Source organism: Mustela erminea, chromosome 13 (genome assembly GCF_009829155.1).
Source record: "Mustela erminea isolate mMusErm1 chromosome 13, mMusErm1.Pri, whole genome shotgun sequence".
In the NCBI taxonomy this organism is placed as follows: Eukaryota; Metazoa; Chordata; class Mammalia; order Carnivora; family Mustelidae; genus Mustela; species Mustela erminea.
The window spans coordinates 55,914,528-55,939,028 of record NC_045626.1 but is presented as its reverse complement, the minus strand read 5'-3'; the positions used below and the strand labels follow the sequence as shown (position 1 = coordinate 55,939,028).

The following is a 24,501-nucleotide window of genomic DNA, read 5'->3' as shown; positions in this document are numbered from 1 at the left end:
AATGGTTTTTCATGGATTTTAGTGTTCAATAATCAAATGATGTTGGTTCCTGTGTTGACTTATAGTATCTTAATTTTGTAAACACTCTGTATCTAGACATTTGGATTTCACAAGTGCGGCTGGCAGTGAACAGGTGGACTTGGACACCTGCTTGCTTTCAGAAAGGCCGAAACTCACTCTTCACGGAGAGGACAGTGAGCGCCTGCCAGAGCCCCAGCCTTTACCACGTCTGGTAAGAGGGGCTTTCCTTAATCTTTTTTTTTTTTTTTAATTCAATTAGCCAACATAGAGCAGTGCATCATTAGCCTCAGATGTAGTGTTCAACAGTTTATCAGCTGTGCTGAGCACTGGGTGTTGTATGCATCACATGCCCTCCTTAATGCACACCCTCCATCGAGCCCATCCCTCACAAGTCCCCCCTCAAGCAATTCATTTGTTCTCTATCATTAAGAGTCTTATGGTTTCTCCTTTTTTTTTTTTCCCTCCCTTCCCATATGTTCATCTGTTTTAGTTCTTAAATTCCACATATGAGTGAAACCATACAGTATTTGTCTTTCTCTGACTTACTCCCCTTACCATCATTCGGTAGCTCATTCCACTTGGCATCACTGTGTAGCTCTGCCCATGTCACTGCCAATGGCAAGATTTCATTCTTTTTGACAGCTGAGTAGTATTCCACCATGTATGTATTGACCAAATATTTTTAATGGCAGTTACTAGTTTTCATTTTCTTTTTTTTCTGGTTCCTCCACTTCCTTGGTTAAAGCATGTACTCTAATCATGTAGACGGTGAGCAGTCACGCAAAGAGCAGTACCTTCCAAGCATAGCCAATCTTGGACTTCCAGCAGGTGCTCTTGGTAGCATCCAAACCCACCCCTCCCTCCCCCAGAAGCCTCACGTGGTTCGGACTCACTGTGTAGAGGGCGCTGTTCCCAAGCAGACCCCCTCCTGCAGTGGCTGTTGTCCCACCTCCCCTGCTATTGCCTGGGAGGCATCAGACATCCCCCTCAAAGGCCCTGCTGGGTGTGTTTCCTGGTGCACAGGCTGTAGCCACTCCTGTGGCAGCTGATACCCTCTGGCCCTTCCCCTGATGAAAATTCAGGGTAATTTTAAGCAAACCTGAGTGGGACTGAGGTGAAAGCCAGAAGCTCTAATTGCCTTCTCAGAGATGAAGAGATAGCAAGTAAACTATTCAAAGCAAAGACTGAGTCTGTGCCAACACATATTTGTAGCTGTTGGTGTTCTGATCCAATTGCTTCAGAGAGGTTTTCTTTAGGGAAAAACTTGTACATGTCAGGGGAAGCCCTGGCTCTGTGGTAAGAGTCTGTCTGCATCTCTTATTACAGGAACAGTGTGCTGTGGACAGAGCCCCAGACTATATCCCCAGTGCTCACCAGTTTGGCCTCTCACAAAGCAGCCATTTCGTGTTGCCTTTCAATCAGCTGGCTGTCAGAAAGAGGTGGGTATTGTTCTGAAGTCTTCATTAGGCATCTCAGAGAGATGAACAGGGAGGTATTCCTCAGCGGTGAGAAGGCAGAGAACAGGAATGCAGGCCTTGTGCACAACCGATGCTTCAGATGTGGTTCAGTGGGGTCCCTGTGGTTTGTTCTTACCCCTTCTGAGGAAGGCCGGTTGCTGCCCCTGTGTATGAATCTAGGAAAGCACATGGGTAGGTTCTCTCTCTAAATTCCTCTTGTTCTAGAATCTCAAGTTCTTTGGATCTATCAGCATCTGGATTTTCAACCCTACTCTATTGTAAGCACTTACTAATCTGATCAAATTATTCCCCCAAACTCTCTCACTGCGCCCCTCAAACTCCTTGGTGCCATACACTAATCTGCCCGGTCCTTCTCGCCCTCACACCTACTTGTCCCCAGGGACTCTTGCTTGGCTTAGCCAGCCCACATTCAACATTTGTCCACTTCTCCAAACCCTTCAGACTGTACCCATCGTCACCACCCCCTCCATCACCCTGGCTTCAGATCTTGACTCAGTGTCTTTGTTCCACAGCTCAGGCCATCATTCTCCATGAATTCAGCAGCTCCACGTCTGACCTTCCAAATCCTCTGGCTCCTGTTAGAGGATCTTCCTCTGACCTTCCAAATACTCTGGCTCCTGTTAGAGGGTCTTCCTCAGCCACCCTCTCCCCATGGTCATCCTCTACCCTACTTTGTAAACACCCATCCCACCTCCAAAATCTCTATCTGAAGCATCCTATTAATCAGCCGCCACCTCCTTTCTGCTGCTTCCCATCCCAGCAGCTCCTCAACTGTATCAAGACCTCAAAGCCCTCATGCTTTCTCAGCACCACCCCCTGCAGCCCCCAATGCCATTATGACTGGTGTTCCTTTGCACACTGGCCCTGGGTAGAACTGCTACTTAGCTAATCCATGCTAGGACCCAAACTGGTGGTCAAGATTGTAGAAGTGTGTATCTCTTCCCTCCCTGGTTGGACGTGAAGCCAGTGAATTCAGATGGAACTCCCCAATCACATGGGCAGCTGGTACTGTTATATGTTCACGTTTTTTTTACTCCTTATAGCTTTTCTTATCTCAAAACTCAAAATCCCCACAGCCTCTCTTCTTGCCCCAGCCGATGACACCTCACTGAACACAGAGAACTCCCTCATCTGTCCACTACCAGAAAGAGAAGCCTGCCTTTGTCTGCACCTTGTACCTCTTCCCCTCCTACCACAGAGGAGGGGTCCTACTGTCCCCTCTCTGCCCTCTGGAGCCCATCGCTTCTCTCAGAGCCATCACCCTCAGCAGCCTCAGTGCTAACAAGCAGATCCTTGTCCCTCAGTATTTAACTGTACCCCCTGACTCATAACTATTCTATGAGGAAGGTATGCTCTTTATTTGCTCTTTTATAGATGAGGAAACTGAGGCACAGGCAAGTCAAGTCACGTGCTCAGGGCACACAGCAGAATGGGATTCAAACCCAGACACTGTGTTTATGCTGGTAACCATTCCGCTCTGGTAGCTCCTAACTTAAACTCTGAGAGACTCCATATCCCACCCTACCCGCACAGTATCCTGGCTGTTATTTCAAGACTTCTTGAAAGAACTGCCTTATTTAAAAACAAAAAAACAGAGGCTGTCTCCTGTGGCAGTCTGCCTTTCTCCCCTCTTGTCCTTCTCCACCAGCCCAGTCAGCCTCCCCTCGCTTCTTGATTGCTCTTGCCACAGTTATCCCAGACCAGCTGTGCCCGCATCCCGGGAGCCCTTCTTTGCTGGGACCTCAGCACTCTCACAGGTACTTGGCTGTCTTAGCCCCACACGCTCCTGATTTCCTGCTCTCTCTGCCCTTCTCTGCTCGGTCTCCTCTGCTGGTTCCTCTTCGATCAGAGAAGGCCCGGCCCTCTTCTGTGTATTCTCTCAGGGGAACTTCCATATTTCAGTGGCTTTAAAACATCCTCTATTTGTACCAGCACCCACACGTCTAGCCCTGACCTCTGCTTAGGACTGTGGAGGTGTATCCCCAACTGGCTTCTCCACACCAACATACCAAGAAAGAATTCAGTCTTCCTCTAAACCTGCTGTCCCATCTTTGCTATTTCAGTAGACATCAGCACCCTTTCTCTCGATGCCTAGGACCCTAACCTAGAGATGGTTATTTTCATTCCCTCTCTCTGAAAATTCAGTCCATGTACAGGTCCTATTGCTTCTTCTTCCAGAACATTTCATGAATTAGTTCATCCCCTCTGCATCCCCCATAAGACCCCCGTTGAAGCCACCAGGACCCTGCCTCTGTGGATGGTTGCAGCAGCTGCCTGCTAATGCCTGCTGGCCCCATGGCCTCATACAGGGCTTCTTCACAGCATAGGTTCCTTTGAAGATGTCAGTCAAGCCCTGCCCATTCCCCTCAGGACTGACTCCCCACTGCAGTAGAGATGGAAATACTGCCTCCCAGAGCCCTTCATCCACAAGGGCAGGGCCACACTCTCCTTTTCTTGTCCCTGAGTGCTTTGGTGATGCTGTGCTCCCTTCTGCAACAGCCACCCAGATGCCAGCTTCTGTCCACTGCTGTGGGCTGCCGTGTCCCTAGAGCCCTGCTAGGGGATTCCTGGCTGTCCTGCCAAATCAGGCCATTGTTTTCACATACTCTGTGCTGTCCAAAAACGTAAGGCAGATCTACCCTGCTGGGCTTTGTAGGGCTTGCTCCTGTCATTCAGAGCTCAGTGGAAATACCATCTTTTCAGAGCTGCCTGCCTTCCTACATAATAGAACCACCTACCAGTTCGCCTCTTTTGACCCAGTTTTATCTGATAGATTTCTGGTATTAGTTTTGTAGGAGAAAGGACATTCCTCTATGTTTACTGCTTCAGCCTTAGCATTTAGAACAGTTCCTGGCAATTAAACATATAGGGTAACCATTAATTGGATGAACAGATGGATGAATGAATGATTCTCTGTTGAGACCTTTCAATGTAAAGACTGAAACAATGATTGGGTTCTCTCTCTCAGGTTAATTTTAAAAGTGAAAGTTTATTCCTTTCTGAGGGCCGAGCTCTTGTTTTCTTCTAGGCTTTCAGTTCAGCTAAGTATCCGAACATTCGCCTCCAGCGGTCTGATTTACTACATGGCTCATCAGAACCAAGTTGATTACGCCACACTCCAGCTGCACGGGGGCCACCTTCACTTCCTGTTTGATCTTGGGAAAGGCAGAACAACAGTTTCCCATCCTGCACTGATCAATGATGGCAGATGGCACACGGTATGCTCTCAGGAAGCTTTTAATCACTCATGCTAAGTTTTATTCCATCCAGTTCACAGTCATGAAAATGATATAGCTTGCTTTGTGTGTACTATCTACCCTACAGCATGTAAGATCCTTGCAGGCTGGGACCTTTGCAAAATCCTGAAGTATGACCAGGGCTTAGCTCGGTGCCTGACACCTAACAGGCACTCAGCAGACAGTGGTGGAATGAATGAAAGGTTCCAAAAGTGTTCTCGACTTATGAGAAGTAAATCAAACCCACCTGTGGGGTGAATGAGCCCACCCCTAGATCACAGCATTTGCTTTCTTAGAACTAGGACTCAGGAGTACTTCCTGTTCTAATATGTGCTTTACCTGTGCCTACCCCATCTCCTGCCAGGCTCTGGCTCTTCAGCACCAACTGTGTGGAAATTGGACCCATCCTTTAGGGTCTCATTCAGGCTATTTATAGCAATAATGAAGAGATGTTGCAAACAAATATCTGTTGCTTTCTCAGATTCCTTAAAAACTGAATATTCTCATTTTGTTCTAGGTCAAGACAGAGCACTTTAAAAGAAAGGGCTTCATGATGGTCGATGGCCAGGAGGCCCCCACGGTGACTGCTGTGGGAGATGGGACCATGCTGGATGTGGAAGGAAAGCTGTACCTAGGAGGCCTTCCCTCTGACTACAGGGCCAGGAACATTGGGAATGTAAGCAGCTTTTTCTGCAGCCCATTTTACCTTTATTGTGGCTGTGTTTTTGTCTTTTTTCTTTTGTAAAGGAAAATGTTAAGTTATTTTGTTTGAGACTAGGGCTTGGCTGCGTGATACAGACCTTTTAAAATCTTGTCCCCAGATTTTGTGTTTCGGTTTCCCCTTAGAAGCCCTTGAAGCTCAGCCAGACTTTTCTACCTGTTAGTTAATGAACATTTCCCTTTTCACAGCCATTAGCCCTGGTACAATTCAGGAAAACTAGTGGATTTGTATTTGCAGATTAGAAAACTCAGCATTCTTGAATTCCACACTACTTAACCCAAATCATAGAAAACACCTTTACTGAAAGCCAAATCCTACTAGCTAGTAGCTTTTTTTCAGTTAGATGTTTATGTAGACTATTGTGGAAATCTGATTTTAAAAACCAAAAGCTAATATTTTAATGTTTTGGTGAAACAGGAAAAACTGGCCTTCTCATTATACTTTTATTATACTTAGAGCATCTACTGTCCTGTCATTTGTTTTAGATCACCCATAGTGTCCCTGCCTGCATCGGGGAGGTGACAGTCAATGGCAAACAGCTGGACAAGGAAAGGCCAGTGTCTGCATTTTCAGTAACTAGGTGCTATGCAGCGGTCCAGGAAGGAACTTTCTTTGAAGGAAGTGGATATGCAGCTCTTGGTATGTATTATCAACATGAAAGAAATCTTTGGGTTTATTAGCCTGCACTCTGATTTTGATCCAAGAATGAAATGCTAGGACAGGCCTCCTGGACAGGCCTGCAGCAAGACAAGAGTGAGTTAAGTGTTCCAGTTTATCCAGATTTCTCAACTTCCAATACAAAAGCCTTCTCCCTTGCATGCTATCCAGATGGCCTGATGCAGGCTCACTCCCACCAGCAATGCTGCACCTCCTGGCAGAGGGCACGCATGCGGTACTGGTTTCATCTGTACTTCCCCTAAATTATGTAAGGCATATTGTCACTGCCCAAGTTAATAAATGCCTTTGACAAAAATCAGCATAAAATACCCAGACCAGCCAAATCAAGTCAGGTCTGATGAAAACAATGACTCCATTGAGATTATTAAAAATACTGATCCTAAGTAGAGGAATTTAAATGTCAAAAATGCCTTAGAATGCAAATTCCTCAAGGCTTTTTGGTTAGACTCCTACTGTTAAACTCCTACTTGCACTCAGGACCATGCTCCTCTTGACCTCTGTTCTGCTTTCTACCACAGGGAACCAGGGAGGCTCTGGTGGGAGATTAGGGGTGGGGGGGTGGGCAGAGGGAAGAGCTAGCACACATCTTTCTTTCAGTCCCAATTCTGCTTTAACCCTGGACTGAACGATTGCCTGCTACATATCCCCAGTTTGGTTTTTCAGTTTTCCTATCACCTAAATAAAATATCCATTTCATTACACCCCACTTTAAAAAATCCTGTGTGAGTGCTAATCTTCTCAGTAAATGATGACATACCCAGTATTGGGAAAACAGAATGGACTGTTCCTGGCTAGATGATGATGAGATTCTATGGATCAAATCCTTCTGCTTTTTCCCTCTGTGGCTCTAGATGAGAGGATGGGCCTGCCCTGACTCTAGTCTGGCTTAACCCTGATGATGGCATAGGTCTTCTTTAAGAGCATCACTTCATCTTACAGATGAGGAAGCTGAGGCTCAGAGGGTGAAAATGACTTGCTGGTGAGGATGAAAGAGCTAGAGCCAGGCTTCCTGAGCCAGGAGCCAAAATGCACAGCCAGCCAGCCCATGACCTCTTTGACCCTGAGCCTTCTTGGGCCAGGCTCACCCCTAACTGGAGGTTACCTTTGTATTCTTCAGTGAAGGAAGGCTACAAAGTCCGATCAGATGTAAACATCACACTGGAATTTCGTACCACCTCTGAAAACGGTGTCCTTCTGGGGATCAGCAGCGCCAAAGTAGATGCCATTGGATTAGAGATTGTAAATGGCAAGGTAGGTGCTTGATCTCGGTGAGGTTCCTGGTTACCCCAGGGTCAGAAACAGAGCAACTAAGAAACAGTAGGAATACCTAGATCCAGATTCCCATGATCCATTTCAATGGAGTGCAGAAAATGTTCAATTAATCCTAAAAAGATTACAAATAACAAAAAAATTGAAATTAAGTTTAAAGCAAAATTACAACTCTACTACACCATCTGAAAGTTGCCAAACTGATGCTCTTACCCTCCCTAATATTTGTTAACTTATTTGGAAATAATTATAGGCTGAGAACAAGTTAGAGTAACATGTTCAGGGAGGTCCTGTTGTACCCTTCCCCCAGGCTCCTCCAGGGTTATCAGCTTGCATAACTCTAATGCAACATCAAATCCATGAAATTGACATTGGCACAATCCAGACTTTTTTTTTTAAGTTACACCAGTTGTATGTGTACATCTGTGTGTAGTTCTATACAATTTTATTATGTATATCTTGTTTAGCTTTATGTATCCACTCTCACAATCAAGACACTTAATTGTACCATTACCACAGTGCTCTGTGGGGCCAGCCCTTCACATCTACACCAAGTGCCTGCCTAATGCTGGCCAACCACGAATTTGTTCTGCAGCTCTCCGTTATTTCATAATGGTTGTATAAACCATATGATACATCCTGTATCCTCTTGAAATTGGCGTTTTACACTGAACCTCGTTCCCTGGTAGTTGATCTGGCTTGTTGTATGTGTCAACAGTTCATTTCTTTTTATTGCAGAGTATTCCATGGGATGGATACACCATCATCTAACTACTCTGCTTTTGCTTTTTAGCTTCTAGCCATCATGTTGGGAATAAAAAAATTTAACAATTAGCAGTACCTTAGTCTCTTTTGCTTGAAATCTTCCAGAGTTTCTCCTTGTTCTCATTCTCCTTCTTCACCCTGCTGGAGCCATCTGGGTGCAGGCAAGATGTGAATGAAGAGTCTTCCTTGTCTTTTTTCTTTTCTGCAAGCTTTCTCTTGACAGTAGTAGAGGTATGACGAGTCTCCTAGTTTTCAGGCACAACCAAGTCTTTTGTGCAGATTATAATGAGTGGTCTGAGGTCTCAACATCACCAGTGTGTGAGGACTGATCCTCGAGCTTTGGTCACTCCCATCCGGTCAGGAGTACTGCTGCCTCTTCCTCTTTAGCCATCTTCTGCATCCCCCGAGCGCCATATGAGAACTGGGGATTTTCTGCCAACCAACTCCTAGGCCAGGAAGGGGTGGAAGAGGGTCTCACCAATCCAGTCCCTACCCAACTGCATTTCGCACCACTTCTCTTGCACTGTGGTCAACTTGTGTTGCTCTGGGACAAATACTTAAATCTTCTTAAGCTACTGCCTCCTGCAAGGGAAGGAACAAGTCTTTGTACTCTAGATTTTTTTCCAATCTTACTTGCTTGTTTCTAGTAACTTTGCTTATCCCCCCATTGTGTTTTTGGCTCCTAGGATATCCTAGAATGGGGATGAGGATATAAGAAAGTATCCCTTACCCTTCACTCTTTCACCCCCTCTTATTTCATCCCCATGTCTACACAGAGCTACAAATTCTTCCTCATCTGCACTTCAAAGGAATTTTGAAAAAAATGTGACATTTGAAAAATGTTACCAGAAGTATAAAAGTTGCCAAAAATGTAATTTCTGATGTATATTTTACCTCTATTATTTTTCCTTTAAAACTATGTCTAGCTGTCACCCAAGGATTTATAATCTACAATTTGTTACAGCCTACCTCGAAATACACTACACCACCTCACATACAGCATAATAACCTTACCATAGTATGCTTCCAAGTCTTCCCTGCCATCTTTTGTTGCAAGTCATAGATTTTTTTTGTGTGTTACCACTTGCTATGGTAGAGCGCCTACAGTCTGTCTCAAGACAGCAAGTAAACGTTCCTTCATAGGTGCTAGTCAACTGCTACGAACTGACCCTCAGTCAACCCATCAGCTCCTATTATCCTGACTATGAGCCTCTGATTTGAGGAATTAGTGCAAAAACAGTGGTTCAGGCTTATTCCCATGGAGGTGGTCACTGGTCCTTTCTGTAATTTGGGGAGTAATAAAATCTGAATCCTTTAGAGGCTATTTTTCAAAATCAGTTTTTCATAGTTTGCCTTCCTTTTTAGAATTTTGGGATTTTATCCACTTCAAGAGCATTATATAAATGAATTGTGTTCCTTAGATATGGAAGAATTCACCAAGGTATTTGCCTGTGTCTTGCTGGTCTAGATCTTGTTTCACGTTAACAACGGTGCCGGTAGGATAACAGCCACATACAAGCCCAAAACTACCACTGCTCTCTGCGATGGAAAATGGCACACACTTCAAGCTCAGAAAAGCAAACACCGCTTGGTTCTGATTGTTGATGGGAATGCAGTTCATGCTGAAAGTCCGTACACCCAGTCTACCTCGGCAGACACCAACAATCCTATTTATGTCGGTGGCTATCCTGGTACGTATGGATGTCTGCTTGGCTCACTCACTTTTAAAAAGCATTGTCACTAAGGAAGTCTTAGTTCAGGTGGATATAGAATAGCACTTAAGAAAAATAGTTTGGCTGACAAATCCTTTACATTTTTAGAAAAGTTATTTCAAATACCTAAGAATTCTTGGAAATTAAAAAAAACACACGTAAATTCACCCTTAGGTAAGACTCTGAGAATAAGGGATCCCACGTAAAGTAAGCTAGATGACTTCACCAAGGTGACTCATCTTAGGTGACCCCCAGAGTAGGAAATCATTTTAGGGGACAAACATGATTTTAACTTCTCACACTGATTCTGGATTTGAATTATGCATTTCAGAGGCTCCAAGTAATTATTACAAATAATACATAAGTTGTGACTCGGTTAAGGTACAGTTGTGACTTAAAATTATTTTCATTGCCTTCTACTGTGGGAGAATATTATTGTAATTTTGATAGAGAAACCACTTGATATTAGTTATGTTCCGACTGTGCTACCGCTGTCATTTAACAAAATTAAAGAAGATGTCTGCTTTCTTCTTTAACAGCTGACGTGAAACAAAATTGCCTGAGCAGCCAGACCTCCTTCCGGGGGTGTTTGAGAAAGCTCACTCTGATTAAGGGCCCACAAGTACAATCCTATGACTTCAGCAGAGCTTTTGACTTACAAGGAGTTTTCCCTCATTCCTGTCCTGCGTCTGAACCCTGAACTGCAGAGAAACTCCACAGCTGGGAATCATTGCTTATAGTTTGAGGAGAATTGTTTTTGTGCATTAAAATCTTTTCAGTTCTGATTTCATTTTCCACTCAGGTTAAGTGTTTCCAGAGAAAAATTTTGTGTTTCTATTAAACTAAAATCATATACACAACAAATACCTCTATTAAATAGTTGAAAATGTAAATTGAATTCATTGGCTCTTTCCTCCTAAACACTGAATATTCTGTTGATTACTCGAGAGTTTTTCATGTTTTGCATTTGAGCTTCATAAAAATAAAGTACTGAGTCTAGTCCAGGACGGCAATGCAGGAAAACTGAACAACCCTCCTCTGTGGACGCACCGACTCTGCACTGATTTACAGAGCAACTCCTGAAGAGCTGAGGGTTGCTGGAATGGCTTCTCTATAACAGTGCACACAAAAACAGCAAGAGAGGTAGAAACTGGTGATGAAAAGAAGCCCACCCCTGTGAACCCCAGCGGGGAAGGACAGCACCGAGGGACCTGGAGCAGATTCATCTGCCCTAGGGTATAGCAAAAAAGCTGTGGTTTAAAAGAGCAATTAGTATAGAAAAGATCCAGCCTTAGAACTCCACCAAATGGGAGAGCTGCTGGAACTGTCTCTGGGTCAGAGGGGCCGGCAAGTATCTTGGTTTACACTCCCCTGAACACCTGGATAGCACAGATAGGGAGCAGGTGCCCAGAATTGACCTGCCACCTCAGCCCTGGGTCCCTAACTCACTGCAGCCCTGGGTGTCCTGGAGCACAAAAAACCCCCCAAAACAAAAAACCATGGTAGAAAAGAGCCATCCCTAAAACCCCAGTAAACAATGAGGGAGCTGCTGGATCTCTCTCTAGATTGGAGAGGCTGGTGAGCACCATGGTTTGTTCCACATCTACCCTAATAGTGTAGATGGGAGAAAGGTCCCGGCACGGTCACTGGCCTACCGCCTCACTGAGCTCTGGGCTACTAGCTCACACCACCCCAGCCATTCCACCAAAGTTGCCCCAACACAGTGCACACTGGAACACCCTGGCCATTGCTCACTATAGTTCCAGCCATCCCAGTAAGGTGACCCTGGCATAACGTACCCCAGAACACGCCACGTCTGCACCACTTCAGCTCCACTGCCTGCTAGAGAAGCCTGGTGCAAAGAACACTGGGCCCTCTTGGCTCATGCCACTTTGGCTCCAGCTACCCTGCCTAGGTACCCAATGCGGAGAGTGACTAGGAATCCCCAGCCCATGCCTACCTTGGTTTCGGCCACAGCACCAGGACAGCCCCTGTGCAGAGTGTCCCAGGACATCCTGACCTGGTGCCAGCCTCAGCTTTAACTGCCTGCTAGGTCACCCCCTGTGCTGAGCACGCTGGGACACCCAGACTTGCACCTACTTTGACTTTAGCTGTCTTCCAAGGATACCTTCTGGCCAGAGAGCCCTGGAACTGCCTGAGCCAATACCCACATCAGCTACAGCTCTCCTGCCAAGATGCCCTATGCATGGAGTACCCCAGATCCCCCTGGCCTGCATCTGCCTCAGCTATAGCTGCCCCACAAGACTGTGCACTGCATGGAGAGCCCCCAAAACCCCCAGCCCACATCTACTTCAGCTTCAGCTGTCCTGCTAGGATGCCCTCTACCTAGCACTCTGGGACAGCCCTGCCCATGCCCATGTCAGCTCTGGCCATTGCACCAGGGCAACCCTAGCCCAGAGTGCCACATGATGCCCTGACCACACCAGACAAGCTCCAGTCAGCCAGCCAAAGTCACCTGGCACAGAGAGTCTACACAGGAGATGACCATACATAAGACCATTCTTGCAAGTTTAGAAGTACTGTTCTACCTAATTCAGAGGATCAAGCACAGAAACTCAAACAAAATGAGAAGACGGGCTTATGTTCCCCACAGAACAACCAAAGACTGAGAGAAAGAACTAAATGAAATGAAGATAAACAATATGCCTTATAGAGTTCAAAATAATGTTCTTAAAGATGCTCATCAGAATGGAGAAAAAAGTGAAAGAACTCATAATTTCAACAAAGAGGAAATACAAAAAATAACCCATCTAAATTGAAATAACTGAAAAAATACCTTCAAGGAATCAAAGGTAGATGAGCAGATGCAGAAGAACAGATCAGTGATCTGAAAAGATAATGAAAGGCATCCAGGCTGAAGAGCAATGAGAAAATAGCATTTAAGAAAATGAGGATGGATGAAGGGCCCTCTTGGACAATATCAAGTGAACATTTACATTATAAGGATCTTAGAAGATGACAGAGAGAAAGGAGCAAAAAACTTATTTGTAGACATAACAGCTACTGGGGAAGTAAAGGTATCCAGAAGTACTGAGAGATCCAAACAAACTGAACATGAGAACACACCTGAACACAAAGGTTAAAGATAGACAATTTTACTACTAGAACTCATACAGCAATTCAGCAACGTGGCTGGATACAAAGTCAATGTACAGAAATCAGTGGCTTTCTTATACACTAACAATGAAAATACAGAAAGGGAAATTAGAGAATCGATTCCATTTACTATAGCACCAAGAACCATAAGATACCTGGGAATAAACCTAACCAAAGAGGTAAAGGATCTGTACTCGAGGAACTACAGAACACTCATGAAAGAAACTGAAGAAGACACAAAAAGATGGAAGACCATTCTATGCTCTTGGATCGGAAGAATAAACATTGTTAAAATGTCTATACTGCCTAGATTGCTTTAATGCCATTCCGATCAAAATTCCACCAGTATTCTTCAAAGAGCTGGAGCAAATAATCCAAAAATTTGTATGGAATCAGAAGAGACCCCGAATTGCTAAGGAAATGTTTAAAAACAAAAATACAACTGGAGGCATCACGTTACCTGATTTCAAGCTTTATTACAAAGCTGTGATCACCAAGACAGCATGGTACTGGCATAAAAACAGACACATAGGCCAGTGGAACAGAGTAGAGAGCCCAGATATGGACCCTCAACTCTATGGTCAATTAATCTTCGACAAAACAGGAAAAAATACACAGTGGAAAAAAGTCTCTTCAATAAATGGTGCTGGGAAAACTGGCCAGCTATATGTAGAAGAATGAAACTCGACCATTCTCTTACACCGTACACAAAGATAAACTCAAAATGGATAAAAGACCTCAACGTGAGACAGGAATCCATCAGAATCCTAGAGGAGAACATAGGCATTAATCTCTTCGATATCAGCCACAGCAACTTCTTTCAAGATATGTCTCCAAAGGCAAAGGAAACAAAAGCGAAAATAAACTTTTGGGACTTCATCAAAATCAAAAGCTTCTGCACAGCAAAGATAGACAATTTTAAAGCAGCAAAAGAAAAGCAAAATTTTATGTACAAGGGAAACCCTATAAGGCTATCAGCTGATTTTTCAGCAACTACTTTGCAGGCCTGAGAGGAGGGGCATGTCATGTTCACACTGAAAGGCTGAAACCTACAACAGAATACTTTACCCAGCAAGTTTATCATTCAGAATTTAGAGAGAGAGAAATAATTTCCCAAACAAAAGTTAAAGGAGTTCATTATCACTAAACTGCCTTGTAAGAACTGTTAAAGGGACTTCTTTAAATGGGAAACAAAAGGTCTTAATTTAAAAAAAATTATGAATAAAAAGATTAAATGAATAAAAAATTTTGAAATATGAATAAAAAATTATGAATAAAAAATTATGAATAAAAAGATCACAAGTAGGCAGAGAGGCAGGCAGAGAGAGAGGAGAAAGCAGGCTCCCTGCCAAGCAGAGATCCCGATGTGGGGCTCAATCCCAGGACTCCGGGATCATGACCTGAGCTGAAGGCAGAGGCTCAACCCACTGAGCTACCCAGGTGCCCCCAGAAACACATTCTTCTCAACTTCACATGTAACATTCTCTAGAATAGATCACATGACAGGCCAAAAAAACAAGTCCCAATAAACTTATGATTGGAATTGTATTGTGCATCCTTTCCACAATGGTATGAAACAGGAAATCAACCACACACACGCACACTACAAAAAACACAGACACATAATGGCTAAACATGTTACTAAACAGTAAATGGGTCAAGAAAGAATTCAAAGAGGAAATAAAAAAATTCAGAGACAAATGAAAATGCAAACATAGTAATTCAAAATCTTTACGACACAGAAACAGCTCTAAGAAAGAAATGTATGGTGGTACAGACATACCTCAAGAAACAAGAAAACTCTAAAATAAACAATCTAACCTTACATCTAAAGAACCTAGGAAAAGAAGAAAGCGGGAGGTAAGCAGAAGAAAGAAATACAAAATATCACAGCAGAAATAAATAACATAGATATCCCCAGCACACACACACATACACACAGTTGAAAAGTTGAAAAGCTCAATGAAACCAAGAGCTGGTTCTTTGAAAAGATAGCAAAATTGATAAACCTTTATCCAGACTCATCAAGGAGAGAGGACACAAAGAAATAAAATCAGAAACAATAGAGAAGTTATAATATTACAGAAATAGGATTATAACAGAATACTACAAAAAAAAAATCACATGCCAACATACCAGACAACTGAGAACAATGGATAAATTCTTAGGAACATACAACCTTCCAAAATTGAATAAGACAAAATTAGAAATCTGAACAGAATAATTACTAATAATAAACCTGATTCAGTAATCAAAAGACTCCCAAAAAAGCAAAGTCCAGCACTAAATGGATTCACAGGTGAATTCTACCAAACATTTAAAGAGTTAATACCTATTCTCCTCAAACTATTTCAGAACATAGGAGAGGAAGGAAAGCTTCCAAATATATTCTACAAAAGGAGCATTGCCCTGATACCAAACCAGACAAATATAGAAAAAGAAAACTACAGGCCAATATCCTGATGAACACAGATGCAAAAATCCTCAATAAAACATTAGCAAAGCAAATCCAACAATACATTTAAAAAGTCATTCACCACAATCAAGTGGGATTTATTCAGGGATGCAAGGAACATTCAGTATTCATAAGTCAATCAACCTGATGCACATCAACAAAATGAAAGATGAAAATCACATTTCAATAGATGCAGAGAAAGTATTTCACAAAATTCAACACCCACTTATGACAAAAACTGCCAACAAAGTGGGTTTAGAGAAGGAACATACTTCAACATAATAATGGACATATATAAAAAACCAATTAACATTAATACTCTATAGAGGAAAAACTGAAGACTTTTTCCTGTAATATCAGGGAGAAGACAAGGATTCCACTCCTACCACTTTTATTCAACATAGCACTGGAAATCCTTACCACAGCAATCATACAACAAAAAGAAATAAAAAGCTTCCAAATTCATAAGAAATTAAACTCACTATTTGCAGATGACAAAATACTATACAAAGAAAACCCTAAAGACTCCACCAAAAAACTATTAGAAGTAATAAATGAATTCAGTAAAGTTGCAGGATGCAAAATTAACACCCAGAAATCAGAAATCCATAAACCAATAATGAAGTAGCAGAAAGAAATTATGAAAACAATCTCATTTACAATTGTACCAAAAAGAATAAAATAACTAGGTATAAACTTAATCAAGGAAGTGAAAGAAACTATACTCTGAAAACTGTAAGACACTGATGAAAGAAACTGAAACAAAGAGAAAGTTATTTTGTGTTCATGTACTGAAAGAATATTGTCAGCATGTCCAGACTACCCAAAAGGATCTATAAATTCAATGTAATCCATATCACAATATCAATGGCATTTTCCACAGAAGTAGAAGAAACAAAATTTGCACAGAACTACAAAGATCCTGAATAGCCAAGACAATCTTAAAAAAGAACAAAGTTGGAGGTATTACAGCTCCAGATTCCATGATACACTTCAAAGCTGTAGTAGTCAAAACAGTATGAAACCAGCACAAAAACATACACATCAATGAAACATAATATAGAGCCAGAAATAAACTCATGTTTATATGATCAATTAATCTTTAACAAAGGAGGCAACAATACACAATGGATAAAGACAGCCTCTTTAACAAACAGTGCCAGAAAAACTGGACAGCAAAAGAATGGAACTGGACCACTTTTTTAAACCATACAGAAAAATAAAATGGATTAAAGACCTAAAGTGAGACTTGAAACCATGAAACTCGTAGAAAATACAGAAGCAGCCATTTCTTTGACATCAACAATGGAAACATTTTTCTAGATACACTTCCCCAGGTAAGGGGAGGGAAGAGCAAAAATAAACTTTCGGGAATACACCAAAATAAAAGGCATTTGCACAGTGAATGAAACCATCAACAAAATAAAAGGTGACCTACGGACTGGGAGAAGATATCTGCAATGATATATGTGATAAGGCATTGATATCCAAAATACATAAATAACCTATACAACTCAACACCTAAAAATCCCAAATAATCAAATATAAAAAAATGGGCAGGGGACCTAAACTTTTTTCCAAAGAAGTTCCATAGACAGCCAACAGAAACATGAGAAGATGCTCAACATCACTAGTCATCAGGGAAATGCAAATCAAAACATCAGTAAGATATCACCTTTATCAAAATGGCTAGAATCAAAAGGACAAGAAATATTATGTGTTGGTAAGAGAAAAAGCAACACTTGTGCATCACTGGTGGGAAAGTAAATTGGGGCAGCCACTGTGGAAAGCAGTATGGAGATTCCTCAAAAAATTAAAAATAGAAATAACATACAATCCACTAATTCCATTACTGGGAATTTATCCAAGGAAAATAAAAACACTAATTCAAAAAGATACATGTACCCCTATGTTTACTACAGCATTATTTACAATAGTCAAGATATGGAAGCATAGTGTCCTAGTGTCCATCCATAGATGAATGGAGAAAAAAGAGTGAAAATTATACATATAAAATAGACAAAAGCAGGAACAGACACGTAAATACAGAGAACAAACTGATGATGGCTAGAGGAGAGTGCAGTGGGGGAGCAGGCAAAATGGCTGAGGGTGTGGGAGGTACACACTTCTACTTAAGGAACAGATAAGTAATAGGGATGAAAGTCATAGCATAGAGAAAATAGTGTTATTATAACATCATATGGAGACAGATGGTAGCTACAGGTATAGTGAACACAGCATCATGTACTGACTAACCCAATCATCACTGTGCTGTACACCTGAAAATAATGGAACACTATATATCAAATGTACTTCAATTTTTAAAAGTCGCCCTTAAAGACTGAGTTGCAAAAGAAAAGTAATGTCAACTACATCAATCTTAATTTGAAGCACTGGGAAAAATTAAAAAAACAACATTTTCAGGGCGCCTGGGTGGCTCAGTGGGTTAAGCCGCTGCCTTCAGCTCAGGTCATGATCTCAGAGTCCTGGGATCGAGTCCCGCATCGGGCTCTCTGCTCAGCGGAGAGCCTGCTTCCCTCTCTCTCTCTCTGCCTGCCTCTCCATCTACTTGTGATTTCTCTCTGTCAAATAAATAAATAAAATCTTTAAAAAACAAAACAAAACAAAACAAAAAAAACAACATTTTCAAACAACCAGATAAGAGTCTATTCCTTAAACAAACAAAAAGAACAAATAAAACAAAACTAAAGAACACTTCTCTATTTTATACAAAGTGTCTGAAGTCTAAAGAGGCTTATACATATGAACAGACTAGCATTTTAGCACATCCTTTCCAGAATGTTAATTTCAACCCTAGAAAAAAATAATGATTTTTTAAGTCAGTAAAATAAATAAATAAATAAATAAATAAAGTTTAAAAAAAATAAAGTATCACTTCAGCTTACAGTAAATTAGAACAGAATATGAACATTTTCACTTTTTTACCAGATTTTTAAGCTCTGAGTTCTACAACAAACCACCAATGCTATTAGTTATATTTCAGCAGAGGGCACAACTGTTTGCCACAGAAGACTTTAAACAGACTCCAGTCACGGGGGGCAAAGAGAGCAAAGGAAGGAGATGGAACCTCCTTTAGATATAATGTTTAATCGGGACTGACCTAAAAAGTATTTTTCAGGACCAAAAGAAAAGGTTACATATATAAAGTTTCCTTCATCAGCTACTTTTTCTAGGAGAATATGTGTAATTTCAAAAGGAAAAAATCTTAAAATCCCCCATGTACATTCTTTTGATGAACTAAGCAGTTTTAAACCCCAATTTTTGATGTCTCACTTGGTTCCCTACAAATGTATTTTAGTTTTGCTCTGTGTCCATGGCTGTAGTCAAAATGGCTGCTATTGCACATGTTTTAGGAAAATTATTTCCTTATTCAAATTCTTACTTGAAAAGAGGTCTCTAAGGGCACCTGGGGGTCTCAGTTGGTAAGTGTCTGCCTTCGGCTAGGGTCATGATCCCAGCGTCCTGGGATGGAACTTTGCATAGTTGGGTTCCTTATCTCAGCAGGGAGCCTATTTTCCCTCTCCCGCTCCCTGTGCTTGTGCTCTCTTTCTGGCTCTCATAAATAGCTAGCTAGCTAAATAAATAAATAAGGGGAGGGGAGGGGAAGAGAGGGAAGGAAGGGAAGGGAGGGGAGGGAAGAGTAGGGGAGGGAAAGGGGAAGGGTCTCTACATCGCTTAGCAATGACCTACTTTTCCAATATGGAAAGTGATAGATTCAACTTCTACTTCTCTGTGAAGTTTTAACTTGATTAACAAGGAAGGTAATTGTGGTTCTGGTACCTGTCTCTCTTCTGTACCTTGCTCTTGTTTCTGAACCCTGGCAGCCATCTGTATGTCCTGGATGATGTTTGTAATTGATGAAATTTGTAATTCCTTCCCAATTTATAGTTTCTGCTTGAAGATACTAGAGAAAGGTAACAGCCAATCGTTAACCTTTGTTGTTCTATAGCAACTGGCAATTTAAGGCACACAGGTAAGTGCAATCTCAGGGCAGCTCACTTGGACAGCTGGATTAGAAAAGGAGCATCAGCGATCTCAGCATGAAAATGCACAAGGGTCCCCTCACTGTGTAGGGGGTGGCCTTTCTGTTTCTGTGGAAACCCTCTACAGTGGAGATGAAGGCGTGGGCATTCTAGAAGTTGGTCCACCAAGTTGGGGGAGGCAGTCATCCAAACCACAACAGAGAGCAGACTATAGACTTGCATAGAGGTTGTTCCCTCTCCTGCTTCTCCTGTCTACCTCCTTTCCAGTCACCTTCACCACCTACTACTAGATCTGAAGCAGACTTCGGGCCTGTCATAGTTTATCCCCTCAGGGGAAAACCCACTTCTCTCCCCTTAGGCCTCTCACTGAGCAGAGTAGAGCAACATGATGTTTAGCAACCTTGATGATAAAGAACCTGAGCTCCAAGTCAGATACCCAGCTCTGACCCACTGCAGGGCCTTATGCTGGTTCCTTAACCTCTCTCAGCAAGGCAGGATTCAGCACTTTATTTTTATTTGTTTTTGTTTGTTTTTACTTTAATATTAATTTATTGTGCAATTTCATACTTGAACACAATTACATTTTATTTTTAAATCCTTAGATCACTGTTATCAATAAAATGTAAACTATGTTAACACATTATGTAAAAATCTCAATTACAACAATTTAGAATATGAAGAAAATGAAGAAATGAAGAAATGATAAAGTTAATATTATACAGTAAATAGGTGGAATTATGAATCATGTATGTATTTATAACATTATTGACCCATCAACAGACCCAAGATATATGAAAAGGAAATAAATTTCAGTTTTTTATCAATTTGTTAACATTAAGTTATATTATCATAGCTTGGCCTAACATAAAACAATCCCCTAGACTGGGTGACTTAAACAAGACAGATTTACTTATCAAAATTCTAGAGGCTGGAAGTCTGAGATTGGGATGCTAGCTGGGTTGGGTTTTGGTTAGGATTCTTTTTCTGGCTTGCAGGCAGCCACCTTCTTGCTGGGTCCTCACATGACAGAGAGTGAGCTCTGTTGTCTGTTCTTATATGGGCACTACTCCCAACATGAGGGCTCCACCCTCTTGATCTAATGTAAGGATTCAACTTTTTAGAGATAGGTTGCCAGATAAAATACAGGAGATAATATTACATATTTAAGTTGCAATTATCATTAAAAAATGAGTGGTGAAAAAAATCTGCATAACAGCATAATGATTTTAACTTTGTTTTGCAGATAGGTATGTCCTAAAGTATGGTATGTGGTATGATTTTAAGTGATACACTGATGTAATTTTTAATTTTAACTGCTTTATATGTATTTTATGAGTATGGAAAAAATATTACTAGCACATGAAATCTGTTATATCACTGACATTATTGCTTAAGATAAGAGTGAATTCTTTTCAATTAAAACCGAGTGAATTGAATCAAATTCACAGACAGTCCTGTGTAGACAAAGAGTCTTCAGGTTTTACTGCTAAGGCAGTACATAGTGTGCTGGCTAAAATCATCAAATACCAGCCTTAACACAGTGTCACTATGTGCATATTACTTCTTGTGTGTTTCCGTTTCCTCTTCTGAAGAAAGATATTAAGAATGGGGACATTAAGAGTATCTGTGTTGCAATATTTGTGTAAGAGATCATTGAAAAACATTTAAAGAAGTGGCCTAGCAAGCAGTAAGCACTTAATAAGTTTTTGCTTAATACTATTAATGGTGAAATTTGCAACATTAGATTTGTGTTTTAGCAAAGTTAATCCATCTGCCAACTGCAACATGGATGAGATAAGAAGACAATGCATCTGGAAATAACAGAATACAGTCAATCATTCAAAGGCCAAAGGAAGTGTGCCTACACAGAGTAGTACCAATGAAAATGTAGAGAAGGGAGAAGTTTATAGATCTAACAGAGCTAGAATAAACAGGACTTGATAAATAGTTTAACAGGAGAACAGTTAAATTGAATTTCTGATGAACAATGAACCACATTTAGTAAGAGTATGTCCTATTGTATGACATCCTATATTTTTTATTTGTTAAATTTGGCAACCCCACTAACAGGCCCCAAGGACCTAAAAGATTAATATCCCTTCCCTACTACCAAATGATTCAAAAAATTTTTTTTAAATCTATAGCTTAAAAGAAATGCAACAAAGTTCACTGAAGACCATATTTTTCCCCACAATACTTTTATTGAAACATCAGATTTTTTTTCAAAACCTATTTTTGGGGACCCAAATGTTTGCTTAATCTGCCTATTAATACAACACAGATATTTCCTTAATTGTAGTAAAATAATGCTCATGTAACAATTTATCATTTCAACCATTTTTAAGTGTATAGGTCTGTGGTATTAAGTACAGTCACACTGTTGTGCAACAATCACCACCATCTGGCTCCGGGACTCATTTCATCTTGCAAAACAAACTCTGTATCCATAAACATTAACTCCCCATTCTCTCTCTCCCCAGCCCTGGCAACCACCATCTTACTTACCATCTGTATGAGTCTGACTACTCTAGTTACCTTATATAACTGGAATCATTCAGTATTTGCCATTCTGTGACTGGCTTATTTAACTTTAACATCACATCCTACAGGTACATCTATGTTGTGGCATGGATCAGAACTTCTTTCATTTTAATGCTGAGTAGTATTCTACTGTGTATATACCATATTTTATTTATCCATTCATCCATTAATGGGTGCTACAGTTGCTTCCCCCTTTTGGCTCTTGTAAATAATGCTACTATGAACATGAGTGTATAAATTTTATTCAAGTCCTCCCTGTCAGTTCTTTTGGTTATATTTTCAGAAGTGGAATTACTGGATCATATGGCAAATCTACTTTCAATTTTTTGAGGAACCACCATACTTTTTCCCACAGCATTCAGCGCTATTTTTAAGCCTCAATTTTTTCATCTGTAAAGTGGGGTTAGGTACCAATATCAAAAAAGTACATATTTAGGAAATATTAAAACTGACTCAGAAAGGGGCGCCTGGGTGGCTCAGTGGGTTAAGCCGCTGCCTTCGGCTCAGGTCATGATCTCAGAGTCCTGGGATCGAGTCCCGCATCGGGCTCTCTGCTCAGCGGAGAGCCTGCTTCCCTCTCTCTCTCTCTGCCTGCCTCTCCATCTACTTGTGGTTTCTCTCTGTCAAATAAATAAATAAAATCTTTAAAAAAAAAAAAAACTGACTCAGAAGGAAAGAGAACATCTTGGCAAATAACACTAACCTTTGTGAAACTTAATCCTCAGTCACACCTCCACACAAAGAAGTCCAAAAGCCAGTTGGTTTAAATGCAGTTTTATAAAAAACAAGAAAAAGGAAACTAACCAACTCATTTAATACAGCTGGTATAACCTCAGAAGGCTCATTCATATAATATTCTATTGATTTCCTTATAGTATCCATCTCTACAACCATCTCTATAATGATGCATTACAATTAGGGATTATACACACACAGCTGAATATGGAACAATGATTTATCAGCACAGGTTTATGAATTAAGTAATAATTTAGTGTTCAGATCAGAAATTGAGAGGAAAATAGATAAAATCTCTGTTAGAATCGCTGTGCCGAGAAGGCATATTTATTTTCACCTTAGAACCTTAGAATCAAAGGCTAAACTGTGGTACTATAGGATAGATGGGAAGTACCATAGGTCATCTGGGAAGGTTTAAAGGGAAAGCTGTTAGAAGGCTTCACAGAGTGTACAATATGGGCATTTGTTTGCACCACAAACAATAAGATACCTAGGAATAAAACTAACCAAAGAGGTAAGAGATTTATACTCTGAAAAGTATAGAATATTTATGAAAGAAACTGAAGAGGACACAAAGACACAGGAAAAAACTACATGTTCATGGATTGGAAGAACATACATTGTTAAACATTTAACATTGTTAAAATACCTGTACTACCCAAAGTAATCTATACATTTAATGCAATCCCTCTCAAAATACCACTAGCATCTTTCACAGAGCTAGAACAAAAATCCTAAAATTAATATGGAACCACCGAAGACCATGGAGAGCCAAAGCAATCCTGAAAAGGAAAAGCAAAGTGGGAGACATCACAATTCTGGACTTTGAGCTGTATTACAAACATGTAATCCTCAAGACAGTATGGTACTGGCACAAAAACAGACACATACATCAACAGAACAGGAGAACCCAAAAATGGACCCACAACCGTATGACCAACTAATTTTTGACAAAGCAGGTAAGAGTATCCAATGGAAAGAGACAGTCTCTTTAACGCATCGTATTAGGAAAACTGGACAGCAACATGCAGAAGAATGAAACTGTACCAGTTTCTTATACTACATACAAAAATAGACTCAAAATGGATGAAAGACCTAAATGTGAGACAGGAAACCACCAAAATCCTAGAGGAGAACACAGGCTGCCTCTTTGGCTTTGGCCACAGCAACTTCTTACTAGACACATCTCCAGAAGCAAGGGAAACAAAAGCAAAAATGAACTCTTGGGACTTCATCAAGATAAAAAGCTTCTGCACAGCAAAGGAAACCATGGACAAAACTAAAATACAGTCTATGGAACAGAAGATATTTGCAAATGACATAACTGATAAAGGGTTAGTACACAAAATCTAAAAAGAACTTATCAAACTCAACACCCAAAAAACCCCAAATAATCCAGTTAAGAAATAGACAAAAAAACATGAACAGATATTTTTCCAATGAAGACATCCAGATAGCTAAAAGATGTTCAACATTACTCATCATCAAGGAAAAACAAATCAAAACCATGATGAGATACCACCTCTCACCATTCAGAATGGCTAAAATTAACAACACAGGAAACAAAAGATGTTGGTGAGGATATGGGGAATGGGGAACCCTCTTATGCTGTTGGTGGGAATGTAAACTGATGCAGCCACTATGGAAAACAGTACGGAGGTTCCTCAAAAAGTTAAAAACAGAGCTACCCTATGCAATTGCACTAGTAAGTGTTTACCCAAAGGATACAAAAATATAGATTCAAAGGAGTACAAGCACCTTGATGTTTA

The 24,501-nt window shown here is 40.9% G+C and overlaps 1 protein-coding gene and 1 long non-coding RNA gene across 2 annotated transcripts in view; one reads left to right on the top strand and one right to left on the bottom strand.

Annotated features, from left to right (window-relative positions):
* The window catches only part of LAMA1 (laminin subunit alpha 1), a 158,921-nt gene extending 148,041 nt beyond the window's left edge, over nt 1-10,880 (top strand). The window contains exons 56-63 of the mRNA XM_032310545.1: nt 97-232; nt 1,348-1,460; nt 4,528-4,717; nt 5,253-5,411; nt 5,942-6,095; nt 7,252-7,385; nt 9,637-9,859; nt 10,420-10,880. Of these exons, the coding sequence (XP_032166436.1) occupies nt 97-232; nt 1,348-1,460; nt 4,528-4,717; nt 5,253-5,411; nt 5,942-6,095; nt 7,252-7,385; nt 9,637-9,859; nt 10,420-10,580 (1,270 nt within the window). The 3' untranslated portion in view covers nt 10,581-10,880. The remainder of the gene's footprint in view (nt 1-96; nt 233-1,347; nt 1,461-4,527; nt 4,718-5,252; nt 5,412-5,941; nt 6,096-7,251; nt 7,386-9,636; nt 9,860-10,419) is intronic.
* LOC116571954 overlaps nt 1-24,501 on the bottom strand; it is a 53,069-nt gene that overhangs the window by 1,399 nt on the left and 27,169 nt on the right. The window contains exons 2-4 of the long non-coding RNA XR_004278062.1: nt 8,245-8,750; nt 7,237-7,518; nt 1,396-1,654 (exon numbers count right to left, since the gene is read on the bottom strand). This is a non-coding gene — a long non-coding RNA (uncharacterized LOC116571954). The remainder of the gene's footprint in view (nt 1-1,395; nt 1,655-7,236; nt 7,519-8,244; nt 8,751-24,501) is intronic.